The 23,294-nt window shown below is 36.9% G+C and overlaps 1 protein-coding gene across 14 annotated transcripts in view; it reads left to right on the top strand.

The window, feature by feature from the left end:
• LOC105384126 (coiled-coil domain-containing protein CG32809) overlaps positions 1-23,294 on the top strand; it is a 118,094-nt gene that overhangs the window by 75,117 nt on the left and 19,683 nt on the right. For 11 of the 14 annotated variants that reach the window (XR_007268176.1, XR_007268177.1, XM_048632554.1 and 8 more), the window contains 7 exons: positions 7,504-7,651; positions 10,722-10,823; positions 13,272-13,404; positions 19,784-19,882; positions 20,189-20,379; positions 20,539-20,595; positions 23,175-23,264. Coding sequence is in view for 12 of the 14 variants with exons in the window: in XM_048632554.1 (XP_048488511.1) it covers positions 7,504-7,651; positions 10,722-10,823; positions 13,272-13,404; positions 19,784-19,882; positions 20,189-20,379; positions 20,539-20,595; positions 23,175-23,264 (820 nt within the window). In the remaining 2 variants the exon portion in view is untranslated. The remainder of the gene's footprint in view (positions 1-7,503; positions 7,652-10,721; positions 10,824-13,271; positions 13,405-19,783; positions 19,883-20,188; positions 20,380-20,538; positions 20,596-23,174; positions 23,265-23,294) is intronic. The other 3 variants (XM_048632560.1, XM_048632556.1, XM_048632558.1) reach the window with 2 other exon arrangements.

Here is a 23,294-nt window from a genome sequence, read left to right as displayed (position 1 = left end):
TAGACGAACGAGAAATGGATCAGAATTGGCTCACTTGTATAGATTGATACATAATACCAGACATGTACCTAGCTGCAGATCGAGCCAGTTATAGGTTATTTTATTACGTATTGAACCTTAAACTAGTTAATCTCCTTCTGGAACCTGCTTAAGCAAGATACAGTCATTACCCCAGTCCATAAGTTTACATTGTACCTCTACACTACATAGCAAACCCATGGCATTATGTTTTGATTCTATGTATGTAGATCTAGATAAGAAATAACAACTTCCTTTGTACGCACTGTGCGTTTGTTTACTGCATGCAATATACGATCTATCTTTTGCAATGCAAAAATACGTATGCATTCTTACAATGCACCAAGTTATCATTCATCGATGATAAATTTTCATAATTACTTAATTTTGTATTTATTTTCAGTCATAAAAGAATTTTAGATATTATATTTTCTTCAAAAGAAACCACACAGGTCAATTGTTTTGACGGGGTAAGCGCCACCAAACAAATTAACGGGAGTTATGTCCCAATCTATTAACAGAAGATCTAGGATTTTATCTGGAGTTGATTGATCGATAGTACATTTTTTTTGCATAATTATTATAAATTCAAATGCTAAATTGACTCCTTTATACATTGGAATTTCGGAATCTCCGAAGCTATTAGAGAGTAACCGTTCATGTTGACGCTCAGTGGCCTTACATACGGTACTTGTCAATGATGGAGGAACGTATTCTGGCTTAGATTCCTCACTGTCTGACCTGTACCGGTCAATATCAGGCACTTTCTCGTCCCCACCGAAAAAACTGTTTTTCTTATTTACATCATTTAAACCTAACACTGGTAATTCATTCAATGCATTACCAATCTTAATAGTTCTGTTGAAAAAACCGACAGATTTTACAGGTTTAATTATTCTTTCCGTTGTGCCGGCTCCTTTGGGAAGTGAATCGCTAAGATAGGTAGAGAAAGTATTGTCATTAGTACGCAGACTATTGACTGTTGTAGTTGAACTGGATAGCGCGTGTGTTGCTTTGTTACTTTTATTTCTGTGACGATTTTTAGACTTGCGTTTCTTTTGCTTCTTGTGCCTAGGTTTTTTTGTACTAAGCTCCTTAAGATCATGTAACTCCAACGATTTATTATTTTGAATATTGGGCGTATACTGTATCACGCTCATGTTGATTGCTCGAGCTTGGTGATTATCATTAAATGATTTAATGTTGTGCCATTTGTGGTTATGGCTCTGTGTGTCCTTTTTTGTATCTACCGTTTCGTTACTAACAATAAAATACTCCAGTGACTTTAAAAATGGTAGAATAGATCCAAGTTTAGTAGTTTCTAAACCGTGTTTTGTACTTATTTTGGCATTTCTTTTTGCATTTACGCCTTTGGTCATATTAGCCCCCTTCCTCGTTTTCTTCTTATTTTGTTTTGTACGTCTTACATGTACATCTCTATTATATCTATTCCACCCACTTTTTTCGTTGATGCCTCTGTTTGTTATCTCCACTTTCATTGGTCTTGTAGATGCATGATGTTTTCGAATAGCTTCTTTCCAATCGTCTTCTAAAATTTGCACGTTTATTGCCCTCGGCTCTTTAATGCTCCGCTTTAATATCTTAAAATTGTTTCTCGGAAAAGTTAAAGGCACAACCTTTTTCCTTACTGAAAAAGTAGATGCGTACGGTAGGGAATCGGAAATCTTAGTGAGCGGTATGGTTGCGGGAATTTTTGGGGGATCCCTATTACCGAACTTAATGCTTTTTAAATAACTCAAGACGTTATGTGAAAACTTCTTTCCATTCCATTGCCCGTATACTTCTTTATTCTTTTGGGGTGGTGGTGGAGTTTCAACCGCAAGTGTATCTTCAGATGTCGCTTTGTCTGTAATGTGCGCCATAGAAAATAATTTCTCATAGTGCGACATAGTCACTGGCTTGCTTATTTCCATGCTGCTGTCTGTAGTATACAAGACGCTTGGACTTGGAGGCGGAGGCGTCTCGAACATTGATATAGTCGGAAGCTCATTAGTACTAGATCCACTTATTTGAGGAACAATCATATTGTCCTTAAATTTTCCTTCAAGTCCAGCTTTATTAACTAAGTTCCAAAATTGTATTGGACTTCTATCTGGAGGACTATCGGCTTCTTTTTCAGGAGACACAAAGTCGTAAATTTCCTTTTCCTCACGCATTTTTTCGGGAAATATCATTTTACCATCACTTGTGCTCATTTCATTTGTGAACATAAATTCTTCACTTGTGGGAGTTGCTATAATCGGGCGATGATTACTTTGAGTATTTTTTGAGGTTTTGGGTTTTATATTCATTTTGGATATTTTCTGTAAATCTCGGAATACAGTATATTTTTTCCTATCAAGTCCGGGTCTAAGTTTATTTTTTATAAACGGTCTGACAGTGTTGGTGTGGTCCATTAAGAATCCTGCATTTCTATTCTGAATTGTTGATTTCAGAAGCATATTAACGCCATAAATTTCCCCGTTGAGTCCACTTGGTAAACCTGTAAATAAAATTTATTTATACTTAATGATGATTTTAGATTCACAGTAAATGATACTGTGTATGATAATTAATTTGGTTTACCATTTTCATCAGTTCCATATCCAATAATGAGGTTGCCACCGCCAGGTATCACAATTCCGTTTAACTGAAATGAATACAGTATTCTGCAATTAAAGTGCTTTGTGTTGAACAAACGAAATACTTATATTATAACATGCAATTCCATTTGTACATTCATAGCTGTCCTATTAGCGTAGTCATCAAGCTCTTTAGTATTTTTGATGTGGCATTTCTGCTACAGACTTAGTTGGTACTCGTTTAGGGCTTACCACATCAGAGGCTTGGCACTCAACAATGTTGCCGTCCACATAGATCGCCCAGGCCCCGCTGGCCGACTGGTAGCTGAGGCACACGTGGCTCCAGGAGTTGCCTGGTAGAGTCACGGCCACGCTGGAGACCGTCTTCCCTGCAATGGACAGCTTCATGATGCGGTCAGGAGAGGTCATACGCAGCCATATTATTCTGTTCCCGTTCACTGGAATGAAGACGTTTATTTTTAGAAATAAGAACTTAGCTACAATGTTAAACATAAACGCTCGTTGACATATTTACTGACTTCTTTTTAATATTGGGACTAATGAGTATTGTTCAAGAAGCGTGTGATTGAATGTAACGTAATTTGAAAACTTTTATAATTATTATAATGATAAATTTACCGGCAAGAATCAAGTCTTAAAGTTATATAACAGTAACACCTACACCCGTGTGAGCTATAGCTCACTGGAATGTTAAGGAGAACCAGTATTTTAATACAAAGCAAATACATTGAAATACCTATAATGAAGTCAGGTATATCATACCACACTGACGCCAGCCATATGATAGGTAACACAGCAATTTATTAGGTCAATGGCACAAACTGTCGCAAAATTGCTGTAGAGTTTCGAAAGTCGAAATTTTAAGACATAATTATTTTGCAACATCCAATGGAGCATGCGTTGGACGAGAGTGACAGAATGCAGTGCACAGTGAAGGGGGTCCGAATCCGAACCGTGTCGAAACCAGCAAACCATTATACCCTACGGCTATACATCCGATTACAGCCCCCTATTCTACCTACAGAGGCAATGCTAAAGAGACGCTGCATGTACCTATTATACACGTTGGCTCTACGTCCGAAATCTATTCGCTACACTGAATAAACTCGAAGGCATATTAATTTACATCGCATTACATACTATGAATGCATGTATACGATGGACTGGCTCTATCGATATTGCCGAATTGTTTGCTAAAATAGATAAGTCCGTTGAAACATATTCGGGCGATGAGCACACAGATACTCCAGACTTGGAGCAAGTACAATATACTAAATTCTTGGCAACTTAAACTTGGTAGCCGGACTATGCAAACTGCTTAATAATGCGTTGATTGATCTACACTCAGATTCCTTCACAAGGTTTCGTAATCCCTTGTCATGTTATTAAGGAAACATGATGATAAGTATAATTGGATATGTAAAAGTATTTGCAATGTCAATCTTAAATTTCTCGCAAAGCATATAATTATTCGCTAAGTAAAGTAAGTTAAATACCGTATCGTAAATATTTCGCATCGCAGGTATTAAATTGAAATATAGGTATATATCCAAAGTACTTAATAATTTCATTGAGAAATGATCTATAAGTAATCGACGGCAACGGTCACGCTCACGTAGAATGAACGGATGGACATATTATTCAAAAGCTTACATTTTGAGACTTTATAGTCGGTGATCTAGAGTTACTCTCTAGATAATTATGGATCGTCAAATCCAGTCAAGTTATAAATACTATAATAATAAAATAATATTATTTCACTTAACTATGGATATTTTACGACGGGACCGATTTTGGTTTTAAGTTTAGGTATGCAACACATATTAGTATAACTATAACCATACATTTTAATTCGTAGTTTTTTAATGTGACCTATCGGGATACGTTATGATGTTGTGTCATATCTATTGGGATACAAACTTATAAACTTGAAGTTTACATTGTCCACCAAATCTATTTTGTTGCAAATGGCTACTTTCTATGCATTACCGATGGGATTTACCCTCAATCACACACTGTATGAATACACAAATAAGTACATGGTACCTATCTATAAGTTATGCATATTTAGTATATGTTACAGTCAACGAAAAAAATATATGTCTTATACAGTCTTTTGCTCCATATTAGAAGTGATAAGATCTCCACAGATCTCTTATTAGTGCAACTTTCTGTATTCCTCAAAACATTTCTAAAGGTAAATAATCAAAGTGAATTTCTGTCTTTGGCTATTTCAAGCGTGATTAGCTTTTGGGTAAGCTTCATCACTGTTATTCTACCCACAACATGTGCTTTCAAAGGCGTATTAGCTTGAGCTTTCAAATGAGAACTGTCTTCGTGGTAGAGCATGTAATCGAACCGTGTTGATGCTACTACTCCCTGAATATGTAAGATGATATTCCTACTAAATGGAGCATACAACGAGACTTACACTCGCTCGGCTTGCTACATAACAATCAATGGTTATTGAAGCTACGAATATCTCACTAATGATGTGTATCATTTAACGTGCAGAGAGTCTAGGATTTACCTTAATGAAAGGTTGTTTACTTACAGTTGTATGTGAAAATTGTTTGATCCTGGTCCAGATTGTACAACTTGAACCAGGCACACAAAGTAAACTCGCGGAGGTCAGGGATCTCTATGTCGTATTGCAGAAACTGAAAAAGAATTAATGATTATGTTTTTCGTTGTGTGATTCGATTGGTGACCGGACTGCTGCTCCGTGGGTTTGATCGGGGGCCGGGTCAGTTCTTTGTTGCAAGACACTATTTAATTTTGTTATCGGGTCTTGGGTGTGTTGTGTGATATTTCCCTCCCATATTATGGTAACTATTCATTGTATGTACTTATCATTTAAAAAAATTATAGTAAAAACCTTTAGATTTTCATAATAAAAAAGTGATTGAGTTGGTTCAATTGAGAATAAGTGAAAATTATTACACATTATTGTGAAATGTTGCGTCGCGTAAAAATGCACGATTTGTATCCTTGCAGAGTAAAAGGCAGGCTACAAGGTTAAGAGCTCACTGTTCATATCCTTCTCGGGCCATATTACATAAAAATATATACCTAATTGTTATTATTTTACTTGTATTAATGAATCTCGCAGTTAAGTATGTAAAAGTGAAGCTTTCCTTTTTTTCAAATTATTTTTTACCGCACTATGTTTCGCGAACGTAACGAACGTTAAAGCTTTAAAAGCTCTTTATGTTAGAATAATGTAAACACTATTTAAAACGTTTTTACTTTATTGTAACAAAAAAGTAGTTGTATAACAATACCTACAATACAAATACACTTTCAATAACCAATAAACATTGTTTTACTTCGTTAAAAAAGAAACATCGATTAGTTTAATTCGTATTCGTATTTCTCCCAAACAACTAACAGCGAATACCTACAACAGTGGAAATGATAAAAAAGTTGACAAACCTGAGTATACCCCTTCTGAGACAACAGCACTTTGTACACCGAGCCGTTGACTGCCTCAGAGGCCGCGACTGCCGCTAGTAGCAATATCAGGCTCTTCATTATCACGTCTGCTCATATGCATCACTGAGGGCTCGATCCGATTAGGCTCTCATTCAGGCTTTGCTTCTAGTCTGCCTCTATGTTACGAGGATATGTTTCTGAGTCCCGCTTCTGAGCCTAATTGAGATGTTGCCTTATATTAGCATCGATAATGCACATGTACTTGATCGGATTGTCAGGAATTTTTATTTGTTATAACACTGTATTCTTGCACTAGAGGATTGTTTGTTATGGGTGTCGTCTCGAGCAAAATTGCAAGTTAACTGACGAGCTCTCTCCAATTTCCTCCCAAGATTGTTTATACATAAAATAAATATTGTTTATAAACCGCAAATTGCATTCTTTAGTACCTATGTATAGTGTATGAAGTACTACAAATGCAAATATTGCAGTTAAAATTTAAGACTTATGGTACACGAAATAAGAACGGATTAAAACGGGAATGTTACAATAGATAAGTCCCTCATTGTATAATAAAGCATTAGTAAGATATCAGATGCCTATAATTTGCAAATGCAATCATCGTATTGTTTTTTGTTATTGTGATTCGAATGGATGTTGGTATACGTCTTTTTACAATAAAACAAAAATCTTTATGAATAATTCATACTTTACTATAAACAAAAAAATACATAAAAAATATGACAAATTTTATTGAGGCTTACACATTGAGTATGGATTGACCCGAGTCCGCGTTGTTCTATGGGTTTACACCATAATCATGTGATCGTGCGACACAACAGACTTACATAGAAATAGTTCGGAAATTCAGGAAAATATAAATTAATAATAATATTGAAGTTATGCAAACACAGCATAAAGCTTTTTCTCTGAAATACTTACTTTACATTTTCTATGCCACTTACAGAATAAACATGTTTTAACATTTACGGAAAAATAAAATTGATTGAGTTGAGACGTTGCATTACAAACTAAAGTGCTTTCAAGATAGTGCTTAGAAAATCAAACAACGCAGTCTTTGTTAGAAGATGTATTTGTTTATCATTGCAGCTGCTGCATTTCTTGGAAACAAGACAAGATAGCATAAAAAATAGCAATTACTTAATACATCATATTGGAAAAAAATGAGTCTCTCCATACACAAAGTTACATAAACAAGTTTTTTATTAATGGAAATCTTTTTTATATCCCAAGGTCATAATAACAAAAGTTGTTCAAAATGCCCTGATTCCTGTGGTTTACTTTTAGATCTGCACCTACGAAAGACTCACCCTGTTTATATTATTATCTGCTACTCAATTCCCACTACCGTGTGGTGACACTACTTTCCCTCTTACCAAACCAAGTTACCAGTTATTATTCTGAGAACCAAAGCCCTTGTTCGCAGGTCAAGGCCGCACCCGCATACTACATGGGCTCGTCAGCACCGAGCACTTTACCACGGAGCAGTACATTACTACGCGCTTTCTCACCGGCGACGACAGCGCCGGTGCCGGCGGACCGTATTAAGACTCATACTGCTGGTGGTGTGCCTGGTAAGTAATCCGTAACTTTGCCTACCCAATGATTTCAAAAGAAAAGATGCGCCAGAACATTTTGACTAAAACAAATGTCAGTCGCGCGTTGGCTCGAATTCCAACAAGATATATGAGGTTTTAGGGCCAGGGTGTCCTTTTTTCAGCGGTTGGACCGGTCCTTACGATTGTAATATACATATAAGTCAATGAACCTCATCATCACAACCCAGCACGTCCTTACTGCTGGGGTTGGAAGGGGCCAATTAATGAAGGAAGGTTTTTAGGCCTACTCCACCACGCTGGCTTGGTGCGGTGCGGTGACTTATTATGATATTGTAGTCCAGTTACTCCCCTGTGGAGCTTAGGATTACAGGTATTCTTCTCCACGCTTCGGTATCTTGAGCCGCCTCCTTCTAGCATCCAACCTACCCTTTAGAAACCCGACATTCTACACCAAAAGTCGCATTTTTAGAGCAACGCTACCACAGACAGATACACAGACGCGTTAAACTTATAAGGCTCCTCTTTTTCCGTCGAGGGTTAAAAATACTAATGGTGGGGGTGTGCTTGGTGAGTCCTTGATGCACAATGTGTAGGCCAATCCCCTATGTAGGAAAGTAGAAAAATTATATTGGTTACCGCTCGGCTGCAAACAGTTTGCTGATAAAAGTCGCAGGTTCAATATAGATTGATGGTGTGAATAATAGCGCTATCCAAGATTGAACTTTATTCTTAAAATCTTGCTCATATGACATTATCATAATTTTCCCTTAGCGCAGCACGTATGTAAGTACAATACTTACATGCAATCCATGTAAACTATGTTTTAATAAGTTAGAGGGTGCGTGTGTCGCTCCCTAGCTCGCGCCTTGTTATTAAGTCCAATTTTAGTTTGCGACAAATCACAGGGACACAAAACGTCGCGCAGCCACTGCGCCAACTTATAACAACGTTGTTAACACACGGTTTTCATACTGTATACTGACAGTCTGGAATATTCATATTCATAACACATTTTGATGAAGGAATTGAAAAATTTAAATTGAAAAATGAAAAACACAAAATGAATTCTTTTGAATAGATACTCTCAATACTACGAAAAAATTACAAATAATATAACCAAAACTTTTTGGTCCAATACTGAGATAAATAATTGAAACTACCTATATCGATAATAACTTTCAGTCGCGCATATTAACCAAAATACTTTGTAATTATAGTGCTACCAACCAGATCTAATCTTCTGTACATTACTTTCTGTAATTTAATTCAAAACAATGGGAAAACGTAAATATTAAGAAAAATGAAAATCATATTTTAAGGTGATTTTAAATTACACATACATAACTGCTCAGTAAGTGAAGTACTTAATTCAAAAATATCACTCCGACCCACAGATATAATACCTCTACTAGTGTAATCTCGATTTAATCACCTATTCATCAGTACTAATTTTATTTCGGTTCGCCGTGTGCAAATTTTACATACAAAACGCCCAATGACCTTTGCTTGTAGTTCAGAATAAAGCGAATATGATTAACATTGACTATAAAACTGTAATATTAATAAGAGCGACAGAAAAGTTTAGAAAAACAGTTTTCGATTTAGATTACATTTTACATGTTTGGCTCTTTCAACTGTTTGGTAAAATGTACTTAGAGTTTCGTGGCAATCCGAGCATTGCCTTCATGGAAGCGGGGCTAATAGGAAAAGGAACTTTGTCAGCATGAATGTTTGTGAGCAGGACATTAATAGGTCGTATCGTGTTCGTGACAGACTGAAAGAGCTTTCGACGTAAAAATTCTATTTAACTTTATTGAGCTGAATGAATTTTGAAAAGTTTCCATATTGCTAAATGGTAACATGTTAGATCACATTCTAAAGTTAGATTTAATTTTGTGTAAATAGATGTATAGGTAGGTGCGTTTTTTTTTAATACATTTCATTTAGAATTTGATAAAAATACTTTACCTACCTTTTTAGTTGGTAATATTCTGATGCTCTGTTAAATGTACTTACTTAAATATTGTAGACGGCTTCATTAAGTTAGTCTTTCCATTTAGGAGTAATTGCGTGTTTTTTTCACTGGAACTATTTCATTTCTCTTAAGTGTATTTGACAATACTTGAAAGGGTCCTAGTGGTCACCATAATACCCGTCTTTACATGCATGGTACCTAGTTATAGGTATATTTATTAATAGGTATACCTGCATAATTATAGGTAGGTATAGTTATGATTTTGTAAGGATCTTATAAGAGACACGTTTTTATTTAAGTACATCAATTTCATTATTCATCATCACATAGCATAATATTTTTACAACCAGAAAGTAAAAGAAGTAAGACTAGTTACAGTTTTTTATTTATTACTATTTTATTTTATTTCTTGGAATGCTAAATGTTTTTCACTGGTGAAATAAGTTTTTCCATCTTGAGCATTTACTGTAAAAACGCAAATGAAAATATTAATTCCCACTTCGATAAATCAATAAAGGAGCAGAGTAGTAATTTACTAAAAATAAATAGCAAACGAGTTGCTCTCTCTGTTGCAAATTTATTCAGTTTGCGAGCAACATTTCTCCCGATAGTTTTCAAGACGACTGATCCAATTAGATTGACTGGTGGGAACTTGGACAGGCGCAAGTCTGAGAATAAAATCGTCTTTTCTCGGAATCTATATTCCGCAACATTGACTACTGCTAGACTTATTGATTTAATTCAACAATCAGATTGTCGCCCCTAAGTTGGATAGTTCCAATAAATATGAGGCAGGCTGAGAACAGAGGCCCTAAGTCCAACACACGGGCACTGGCTGCTAATAATGACGTTCAAACTAGTATTCTAATTAAATAAATAATTTTTATTTAAGAACTTTCTATTTGATAAAGCTTTTTGACACCCAGTTAACAATACGCTTAAACTCTTCCGACGAGAAAGTTGGTAAATTGTAACATTGCATTGAAAGTGTCTCGAATAAACAATGATGACAAAACAGCCATATTTGTTGGTTTGTCCCTAATAAGATTATGAAGGGAACAAAGTGAGAAGTTTGTGGAGCTGGTTGGGTACAATAGCGGCATTGTGCAGGTTATTCCGGGGCCGAGCGGGCCCGCCTGCCCCGGCCGGCCCCCGACCTGCCTCACCTCCTGGACTTGTCCCGGCTACACGACCGAAGCCACTCTTTCCCCGGTAACTGGCGAGCTGCTCATAGCTTCCAAACTATGCTTTCCCAACTGCTTTGTAAAATTTATTAGGTACTCTTTATTAATACCTTGTGATTTACAGATTTTCTCTTCAGTTAATATTTCTTTTCATCCCTAACGATTTTCTCTTCACTGGGATTAACCAACAAAGCACTCAGACTTATAGATTAACGTTGTTTTTAATAAAACCCATTAGTAACACGACCACAGCCTCGAAGTGTCTTTATTCAGTGTTCTCGGCGACTAACACTAATAAGGCTTTAATGGATGTTTTGTTTGTCGATACTTGCTAATACGCTTATACTAAGAATACATTCAGCGTAGGTTTACAAAACAAGCAAAAGACTGAAACCAGAGACAAATTGTGTTTTTCCGATACAAATAAAGATTACCGCGTATTTTTTGTGGTTATTTGTGGCTGCTATTTTAGCATTAAAGCTCTGTAACTAAGTGATTAATATTCTTCATACTACTTATTAGATACCGATTGGCAGTAACGTAGGTAGGTATGTATTCTGAAATACAACTAAGACCAAGCATGATTTTGCTGTAGTCCCAAATTTGATTCCCGCCCAAGGTCGATATTTGAGTTTTTCTTTGTCAACCTGGTGATAGACTCACATACAGACATTAATACGGACCCATGTTTCGAAACTGGCGTTTTGGGGAAAACATATCCCTAACGGGAAACTGAATATAATGTGCTTTTCGGGAATTGTATTATTTGGGAACTGGTGTTTTGGGAAATGTAGGTCCTATATCAATGCGTTTAAGAATGGAAAAATTGCATACATACATTGAAGTCGACTGTTACTATTCTAGATCAGATAATTGGGTTTAACTAACAAATAAATGTAGGCACGTTAAGTTTCTTAATTAGCATATATTATTGTACCGTGTCAAACTGCATATACCTAACAATGTTTGAGTTTGATTAGGTCCTATATTGTAGCTTATTCTTCCGTAAGTGTAGCAGCTGAGAGTATATAGTAAGTACATAATGATATCCCAGTGGTTAACAGACTATACACACAAATATTCACTAATGCTAGTATAACGATATATAGGGTAGCGTAACGTACCTTGGGACGCTTGTACCTCGGGACATTGATTGTATTTTAAAAACCGGCAAAATAAACACATTAAAATTCTACCCTAGGCATAGTATTTTACTCGCTTGGCAAAACTAGTGAGTCTCGTGATCATACCAGCATCTAGTGTGTGGTGAAGACAGTATGAAGTTTTTTGGAGTCAAAAGTAGCTTTTGTATAGTTTTTTGTGTTGCTTTATCTCATTGAGGCATGCTCAAAATAAAGACATGGATGTCACGTATAACTTTTCAGTTATTTAATTTTATGACATGGCAATTATCTGAAAGATTCCTATTAATTAAAAATAAAGATATTAAAATTTTGGTTAAATATTGCTTTTTTGTACCTTGGGACACGATTAAATTTGTACCTTGGGACACGGTTTCCTATGGCTTTGTACTATGGAAAATGCAAACATCTAAATAACGCCTTATATCTCTGTTCTTATTAGTGCCAGAGTGAAACTATACAGAAGAGAGATGCAGTAAATAAATAAGAACAGAGATTTATGGCGTTATTTAGAAGTTTGCATTTTCCATAGTACAAAGCTATAGGAAACAGTGTCCCAAGGTACAAACGTGTAACGTACCTTGGGTCAAAACAAGCATTTTTACTTTTATCTTAATTTAATAAAATCTGGCCACACTAAAGCTTAAGCACAAATACTAGTGATAATAGATTATATATCCTACCAAATAAAGAAAATTTCACATTAATATCTTAGTTGTACGCTGCGATAGCTTCATTCAAAGTTGGGGTAGTCGAAAATGTCCCTAGGTACGTTACGTTACCTACTGGATTAAACGTAGCCGCAGATCGCGCTATTGTTTGCGTACTGGCATTTTGTATGGTTTAGTTTGAAATCCTTAGCGTCAATATTATCCAGCTTACAAATTACGTTTATAATCGAAAGGTAAACGCATTATGGTCACCGCAAACCTGTCAACTTGGAAACGGATCGCATTGCAACGGGGCGACTCGGTATACTTTCAGTCATGAATAAAATCATGTATGTATATTATACAGGGTCTTGCAAAAAGGGTATACTAAGAAGAAACCTACATGTGCAGCATGTATATCTAAGCCTGAAAATGAAATCAGAATTAGATTTCATTTTCGTGCTTAGATATAACATGCTGCATTAATAGGTTTCGTCTTAATATAGGTATCCTTGTTGCCCTGTATATTGTATAATTTCTCAAATATATATATTTTAAAGTTGTTTCTCAAACAATGACAGACACAGATACAGACATTAACAACCTCTATCATGCAAAAGCGATCACTTTCCGAGTTGATAATACAATGCGTTAAACTTAATTGTCTTTTTGTCTTCGTTACAGTCCACGGGGATAATTTTCTGGCGTCTCCAGAACGTAACCGAGTACCTTATGAGGATCCCTACTATGCTAAGTTTATGGCTGGCGGCGGTGTCGGAAGACCACCCATTGCACCCATTATCGACGAGGAAGGAAGGTAATTTTCACACACATATACAGGGTGTTGCAAAAAGGGTATACTAAGCCGAAACCTACATGTGCAGCATGGTACCTATTCGCCATTTTGCAACACCCTGTATATACACACATATACTCTGGCGGGCAGTTTTCACATTCGTCTTCTTCTACTCTCTACATTCTGTTAAATTTTCTCTGTAAGGTTTCATGTCTACGATACCTGCGTGAAGTTAGCAGCCTAAAGTTAGCAGCCTTTGAATAGCCGAGCAAATTAAGATGTTCACTTCAGTCATTGCATACTTTATCAATTAAAACACGTAAAAAGCCCCAAAAACATTGGAATAACAATAATAGGTATTCATATAAACACTATAATATGTTCTAAAATAAATAAATACTAAAAAATACGACGTTTACTTACTGATGCCCTTGTTGGTTAATGGATATTTTGTATGGGGGCACCAAGATGCCATAGACCTGCCAGCATCTCACCTGGTTTATTATGTGTGTTGACTCATTAGAAAACACTGACAGAAGTTTCATCAACATTGAAACGGTATAGCAGGTGTCCAGGAGCCACTTTCTGACAGATTTTGGGTAAAAAATCACAATATTTCACGAATAATCAAGTTTGCAGGTGGAACCTGAAGAAAATAAGTTGCAAGTGATAGTTCATATGAAAGGTATTATTAATACCTAGAAACGGTTTTCAGCAATTTCAGATTAAATGACTTTTGGTGAATATTCAAGGGGAAGATCAGAAAATAAAAGTTAGCAGCCCAAGATTACCATTTTGTATGGGGGCACCAAGACACCATAGACCTGCCAGCATCTCACCTGGTTTATTATGTGTGTTGACTCATTATAAAACACTGACAGAAGTTTCATCAACATTGAAACGGTATAGCAGGTGTCCAGGAGCCACTTTCTGACAGATTTTGGGTAAAAAATCACAATATTTCACGAATATTCAAGTTTGCAGGTGGAACCTGAAGGAATTCAGCTGCAAATGATAGTTCATATGAAAGGTATTATTAATACCTAGAAACGGTTTTCAGCAATTTCAGATTAAATGACTTTTGGTAAATATTCAAGGGGAAGATCAGAAAATAAAAGTTAGCAGCCCAAGATTACCATTTTGTATGGGGGCACCAAGACACCATAGACCTGCCAGCATCTCACCTGGTTTATTATGTGTGTTGACTCATTATAAAACACTGACAGAAGTTTCATCAACATTGAAACGGTATAGCAGGTGTCCAGGAGCCACTTTCTGACAGATTTTGGGTAAAAAAACACAATATTTCACGAATATTCAAGTTTGCAGGTGGAACCTGAAGGAATTCAGCTGGAAATGATAGTTCATATGAAAGGTATTATTAATACCTAGAAACGGTTTTCAGCAATTTCAGATTAAATGACTTTTGGTGAATATTCAAGGGGAAGATCAGAAAATAAAAGTTAGCAGCCCAAGATTTCCATTTTGTATGGGGGCACCAAGATGCCATAGACCTGCCAGAATCTCACCTGGTTTATTATATGTGTTGACTCATTATAAAACACTGACAGAAGTTTCATCAACATTGAAACGGTATAGCAGGTGTCCAGGAGCCACTTTCTGACAGATTTTGGGTAAAAAATCACAATATTTCACGAATAATCAAGTTTGCAGGTGGAACCTGAAGAAAATAAGTTGCAAGTGATAGTTCATATGAAAGGTATTATTAATACCTAGAAACGGTTTTTAGCAATTTCAGATTAAATGACTTTTGGTGAATATTCAAGGAGAAGATCAGAAAATAAAAGTTAGCAGCCCAAGATTACCATTTTGTATGGGGGCACCAAGACGCCATAGACCTGCCAGCATCTCACCTGGTTTATTATGTGTGTCGACTCATTATAAAACACTGACAGAAGTTTCATCAACATTGAAACGGTATAGCAGGTGTCCAGAAGCCACTTTCTGACAGATTTTGGTTAAAAATTGTCAATATTTCACGAATATTCAAGTTTGCAGGTGGAACCTGACGGAATTCAGCTGCAAATGATAGTTCATATGAAAGGTATTATTAATACCCAGAGACGGTTTTCAGCAATTTCAGATTAAATGACTTTTGGTGAATATTCAATGGGAAGATCAGAAAATAAAAGTTAGCAGCCCAAGATTACCACTTTGTATGGGGGCACCAAGATGCCATAGACCTGCCAGCATCTCACCTGGTTTATTATGTGTGTTGACTCATTATAAAACACTGACAGAAGTTTCATCAACATTGAAACGGTATAGCAGGTGTCCAGGAGCCACTTTCTGACAGATTTTGGGTAAAAAATCACAATATTTCACGAATAATCAAGTTTGCAGGTGGAACCTGAAGAAAATAAGTTGCAAGTGATAGTTCATATGAAAGGTATTATTAATACCTAGAAACGGTTTTTAGCAATTTCAGATTAAATGACTTTTGGTGAATATTCATGGGGAAGATCAGAAAATAAAAGTTAGCAGCCCAAGATTACCATTTTGTATGGGGGCACCAAGACGCCATAGACCTGCCAGCATCTCACCTGGTTTATTATGTGTGTTGACTCATTATAAAACACTGACAGAAGTTTCATCAACATTGAAACGGTATAGCAGGTGTCCAGGAGCCACTTTCTGACAGATTTTGGGTAAAAAATCACAATATTTCACGAATATTCAAGTTTGCAGGTAGAACCTGAAGGAATTCAGCTGCAAATGATAGTTCATATGAAAGGTATTATTAATACCTAGAAACGGTTTTCAGCAATTTCAGATTAAATGACTTTTAGTGAATATTCAAGGGGAAGATCAGAAAATAAAAGTTAGCAGCCCAAGATTACCATTTTGTATGGGGGCACCAAGACACCATAGACCTGCCAGCATCTCACCTGGTTTATTATGTGTGTTGACTCATTATAAAACACTGACAGAAGTTTCATCAACATTGAAACGGTATAGCAGGTGTCCAGGAGCCACTTTCTGACAGATTTTGGGTAAAAAATCACAATATTTCACGAATATTCAAGTTTGCAGGTGGAACCTGACGGAATTCAGCTGCAAATGATAGTTCATATGAAAGGTATTATTAATACCCAGAGACGGTTTTCAGCAATTTCAGATTAAATGACTTTTGGTGAATATTCAATGGGAAGATCAGAAAATAAAAGTTAGCAGCCCAAGATTACCACTTTGTATGGGGGCACCAAGATGCCATAGACCTGCCAGCATCTCACCTGGTTTATTATGTGTGTTGACTCATTATAAAACACTGACAGAAGTTTCATCAACATTGAAACGGTATAGCAGGTGTCCAGGAGCCACTTTCTGACAGATTTTGGGTAAAAAATCACAATATTTCACGAATATTCAAGTTTGGACACCTGCTATACCGTTTCAATGTTGATGAAACTTCTGTCAGTGTTTTCTAATGAGTCAACACATATAATAAACCAGGTGAGATTCTGGCAGGTCTATGGCATCTTGGTGCCCCCATACAAAATGGAAATCGACGAATGGCGAAGTGGTTAGTGACCCTGACTACTGAGCCGAAGGTCCCGGGTTCGATTCCCGGCTGGGGCAGATATTTGTTTAAAGACAGATATTTGTACTCGGGTCTTGGGTGTTGATATTTATATTTAGTATCTATCTATCTATGTATTTGTGTAGATATATCAGCTGTCCGACACCCATAACACAGGTTCTGCCTAGCTTGGGGTCGGATGGCCGTGTGTGAGATGTCCCCACATATTATTATTATTATTATATTATTATTATTATTATTATTATCTTGGGCTGCTAACTTTTATTTTCTGATCTTCCCCTTGAATATTCACCAAAAGTCATTTAATCTGAAATTGCTGAAAACCGTTTCTAGGTATTAATAATACCTTTCATATGAACTATCATTTGCAGCTGAATTCCTTCAGGTTCCACCTGCAAACTTGAATATTCGTGAAATATTGTGATTTTTTACCCAAAATCTGTCAGAAAGTGGCTCCTGGACACCTGCTATACCGTTTCAATGTTGATGAAACTTCTGTCAGTGTTTTATAATGAGTTAACACACATAATAAACCAGGTGAGATGCTGGCAGGTCTATGGTGTCTTGGTGCCCCCATACAAAATGGTAATCTTGGGCTGCTAACTTTTATTTTCTGATCTTCCCCTTGAATATTCACCAAAAGTCATTTAATCTGAAATTGCTGAAAACCGTTTCTAGGTATTAATAATACCTTTCATATGAACTATCATTTGCAGCTGAATTCCTTCAGGTTCCACCTGCAAACTTGAATATTCGTGAAATATTGTCAATTTTTAACCAAAATCTGTCAGAAAGTGGCTCCTGGACACCTGCTATACCGTTTCAATGTTGATGAAACTTCTGTCAGTGTTTTATAATGAGTCGACACACATAATAAACCAGGTGAGATGCTGGCAGGTCTATGGCATCTTGGTGCCCCCATACAAAATGGTAATCTTGGGCTGCTAACTTTTATTTTCTGATCTTCCCATTGAATATTCACCAAAAGTCATTTAATCTGAAATTGCTGAAAACCGTTTCTAGGTATTAATAATACCTTTCATATGAACTATCATTTGCAGCTGAATTCCTTCAGGTTCCACCTACAAACTTGAATATTCGTGAAATATTGTCAATTTTTACCCAAAATCTGTCAGAAAGTGGCTCCTGGACACCTGCTATACCGTTTCAATGTTGATGAAACTTCTGTCAGTGTTTTATAATGAGTCAACACACATAATAAACCAGGTGAGATTCTGGCAGGTCTATGGCATCTTGGTGCCCCCATACAAAATGGTAATCTTGGGCTGCTAACTTTTATTTTCTGATCTTCCCCTTGAATATTCACCAAAAGTCATTTAATCTGAAATTGCTGAAAACCGTTTCTAGGTATTAATAATACCTTTCATATGAACTATCATTTGCAGCTGAATTCCTTCAGGTTCCACCTGCAAACTTGATTATTCGTGAAATATTGTGATTTTTTACCCAAAATCTGTCAGAAAGTGGCTCCTGGACACCTGCTATACCGTTTCAATGTTGATGAAACTTCTGTCAGTGTTTTCTAATGAGTCAACACACATAATAAACCAGGTGAGATGCTGGCAGGTCTATGGCATCTTGGTGCCCCCATACAAAATGGTAATCTTGGGCTGCTAACTTTTATTTTCTGATCTTCCCCTTGAATATTCACCAAAAGTCATTTAATCTGAAATTGCTGAAAACCGTTTCTAGGTATTAATAATATCTTTCGTATGAACTATCATTTGTAGCTGAATTCCTTCAGGTTCAACCTGCAAACTTGAATATTCGTGAAATATTGACAATTATTACCCAAAATCTGTCAGAAAGTGGCTCCTGGACACCTGCTATACCGTTTCAATGTTGATAAAACTTCTGTCAGTGTTTTATAATGAGTCAACACACATAATAAACCAGGTGAGATGCTGGCAGGTCTATGGTGTCTTGGTGCCCCCATACAAAATGGTAATCTTGGGCTGCTAACTTTTATTTTCTGATCTTCCCCTTGAATATTTACCAAAAGTCATTTAATCTGAAATTGCTGAAAACCGTTTCTAGGTATTAATAATACCTTTCATATGAACTATCATTTGCAGCTGAATTTCTTCAGGTTCCACCTGCAAACCTGAATATTCGTGAAATATTGACAATTTTTACCCAAAATCTGTCAGAAAGTGGCTCCTGGACACCTGCTATACCGTTTCAATGTTGATAAAACTTCTGTCAGTGTTTTATAATGAGTCAACACACATAATAAACCAGGTGAGATGCTGGCAGGTCTATGGCATCTTGGTGCCCCCATACAAAATATCCATTATCCAACAAGGGCGTCGGTAAGTAAACGTCGTATTTTTTAGTATTTATTTATTTTAGAACATATTATAGTGTTTATATGAATACCTAGCATTGTTATTCCAATGTTTTGGGGCTTTTTACGTGTTTTAATTGATAAAGTATGCAATAACTGAAGTGACCATCTTAATTTGGTCGGCTATTCAAAGGCTGCTAACTTTAGGCTGCTAACTTCACACACCTGTCTACGATGTACTTATTCATACTTAAAAGAAACGGCATAATTGAGTAGTAAGTATTGAGTTCTAGTTTTTAACCCTATCTTGAAATTCATTGAAATACCATTAGATACTGTAGAATCTAAACGTATTGCCTATAATTATTATAGTTTTTCCCAATAATTCTCTGCCGTGCCTTGATATCAAACCCTTACATTCTTGCATTGTGTAGCTGAAATGTTAAACCCTCCTAATAATGCATCGCTCCACATTCTATAGCATATTTTTGTTTTGGTAACCCTTTCGTTGTACACGTTGTCCCGTGCAGCGACGCCGTGGCACTAGACGAGCAGTATCAGTTGTATGGGGTCAATGTGGCCCCCGCCGCGGCCGCCCGGGGGCTCCCGCGCCCCCCATTCGACCCTAGGTAAGGAAAAGCCGCTATTTTGCCCGCCTCATTGAGATAAACATTGAATTTTATCAAAAGTTTTACAGCCATACTCGTTACTTTGACGTAGATCCCCACTTATGAATTCATTTGGATGCTAACTTTTATAGGTTCTGTTTTATTTTGTGCGACTGCTGAGCGAAGTTGTGGCCACAACTTGAAGGACCTGTGCGATGTTGTTTTGTTTTGAGCTCGCGTCCCTAGTCAAAGCCTGTCATAGTATCAAAGGGAAAGTTCTCATGTATGTAAAGAGAGAAGCAGTTTGGTAAGCGTGGTGTGTTCCAGGGCCGTAATGGCGGCGCCGCCCGTCGACGACATGCAGCGTCTGCGAGTGGAGAAGATGGAGCGGCAGCTGGCCAACCTCACGGGGCTGGTCCAGAAGGCGCTGCAGGTGCCCCCCGCGCCTGTGGCCGCCCCCGTCGTGGCCCCCCGCCACGAGCTCGCTCCTACTTACTCCACTCGCGCCAACAACACTGGTAAGCTGAGATGATGAGAGATCTTCAAGCGTTTACTGAGGTACAACCGCCTGTACGAAAGAAGTATTTCCGCAGTACTTTATTAAATATATCATATGTATATTTATGTAGTCGGTCAATAACTGAAGATTAACCGTGGCTGCGTTTTCCTACATCCAGATGGCGCGCGGTATAGCAGCGTCGACAGACCGCCCAAATTAGGCAAAGATAAATTTCGTAAGTGTGAATATCGCGGACGATTTAACTAAAAAACAGATGTATTGCGAACATAAAAAATAGACGAAATCCAAGGAGTTACAGCATATCTCTGTTGACACTATGGTTACCTAACTGCTAGATGCGAGTTACTAAAGTTTTTTTTTTCCATAACCGTAGGTTTACTAAACCTTTTATTGTGAAACTTAAAGTGGTCATTCAAATGACCTAGACAGATTATGCCAGATAGGCGACATAAGACCTATCTTAATTATATTGTAAGTGTTTAGGTACTCTTTAGACAAAGTAACTATCTACCTTGTTGATACTCTACATTCTCTACATACAAGGTACACACGACACCATTATTCTGTTTCATTTTCGAAACACTTTTCATAAATTGATGATAGAACAACGCTACTCCTGCAGGGCCGTGGTCCTAGATCTTGGGGCTCGGATGATGATTGAAAGAGATGGCAATTACGGACCTTCGATATGATAGAGGTATATGAAGTTAGGAGTTATATTATACCGGCGTAAATCTGGTGCAACATTACATATCGCCAACATTAAAATAAGTACGAAGTTAATTTAAGTTACGTATTATGCAAACTGAGAACTATTCATGTTTCGTTTTGCATTATGAACGGTGTCGGCTGTACTCTAACTTGTCTTAACCAAACACTTATAACGAGCACCTATCAGTTTCATTTCCTCCACAAGAAACCATATAAAATTGTTCATTAGCATTTACAACGTCCTGGGTGTTTAGAGAAGCCACAATTTACGATCAAAATTACAGCCTAGAGTAACCGCCATAATGGATCTAGTGAGTGCGAACACCTTCCGTACCGCATGTCAATGCGCCGATTGGCCCCCAATCTGGTAATGGCAACATCATTCGTTCAACAAAAATGTACTTTGAAGTATATTGCTATAGAGGCGTCCGAAGATCTAGACAAAGTTATGTGAGAGGGACAGCTGGCAGCGAACGGTGCTCACATCTCGTCGACTTGGTCAGGGAAAGTGTCACTTTCACTCTACATCTACAATAAAAAATAAACACGAATGCTGTAATTCCTTGGGTCGTCCATCTAGTTAGTGAATAATGTAGCAGTGAGTGTTTGGTTGTTCGTAATGCATCGCGAGCCGCCATTGTCACGTCCGCCGCCGCCGCCGCTTGCCGCGTGGTTTCTCTCGAAGCTTCCATTACAAACAATTGTATTCAGGATTACCCACACCTTTCCACTTTATTCTCACCATTTTAATTCAATGTTTAACAAACTCACCCTTTCCTGCCGCATCCTAATACAATCGTTTTAATTAAAATTTGTAATGTTTTCGAATTTTGAGTGCGTTTTTTAAAACTAATGCGCTATTTTTTAAACGTTTTCCTTTTATTGGCGAGATTTTTGTATATTACGTAATCTGCGGTAGCACAGTTTTTTATTAATAACTAAGTAGGTACTTAATTAATATTTTTACCGATAATAAATATAAATAAAACTATATCAAGAATCACACTAAGTAAGTATTTAATAAATCGCAATCAACCGCAACGTGACAACAACAAAATTTATTTCAACAAAAAAAATCTTATACAACACGTTATAAGCACTAAATAATCTATCTAAAGGTATATATACCTTATAATACTCATTATAAGTAATTATTTTATCCAACGTGTGAAATTGAAGATAGATATTGAAGATAGATAGACAGTGCCGTATTGTATTCCTAAATTCGAAACGATATTTTCGATAACGCAATGGAACATCCCATTCAAAAACGTTGTATATTTAATTGGCCATGGCTTGGCCTTGGCATGGCCGCGTCATGTTACGTCTTTCAACTTCTGAAATTCTACTAATTAGAGCAAGCTCTGATAGGGTTCTTTAATTCTTGTCATCAATCATGGTACCTATGGATTTTCTGACTTTCATAGTCTGGAAGGATATCACGAATTCATATTTACGAACGAACGAACGACGGAATCGTCTACACGAAATTAATCACTTCGTTTGTTCGTGAAAATGACTTCGCGTTACACCCGTAGGTCCAAAACTTCGTAATTCGTTAGACGATGCTCCGTGACGGTACATAAAATCTCCCTTAGCTTTTGTATTTGTGAGTCAAGTGCGTTTGTTTGCATCGATTTACTTATTTGTATTTATCTCTTCGAGTTATGTAACGGTTTTATTGCATGTCTGAATTATTATTAGCAATTGTTTAACGTACAACCTCACGCCAACAATATTTTTTATCGATTCATTTTTATCAAATTTATATACCTACGTTATTATGGTTCACATAATTATATATCTAACAGCACCCACTCATCAATACCTGACAATAAAATTTATTTTTTAATATTTACACCAAAATCACTGTAAATACTAATTTAATACAGCACACAGGTTATAAATGCTGAATAATCAAAGCACCTTCACAATATTACACCAAAAAATTGTTAAACGTGGGGAGTACTTAGGTATGCGCAAATATAATTTGCTATCTTTATTTGATGCCAGCCAGTTGCCGGGCACATTGCAGACATTCGCTGCCTGAAGAAGTGACTGGATGTTCATTTGTCATTTCAGAGAAGTCAGTTTCGTTTGAGAAATCGGTGTCGTTTAGCGACGACCCGCCTGACATGAACTCTCCCAAACAGCACTCGCCCCAGCACTCAGGTACGCAGCTACTTGAACTACTAAATCGCC

Source organism: Plutella xylostella, chromosome Z (assembly GCF_932276165.1).
Source record: "Plutella xylostella chromosome Z, ilPluXylo3.1, whole genome shotgun sequence".
Taxonomy (NCBI): Eukaryota; Metazoa; Arthropoda; class Insecta; order Lepidoptera; family Plutellidae; genus Plutella; species Plutella xylostella.
This window is presented reverse-complemented; position numbering and strand designations above follow the sequence as displayed.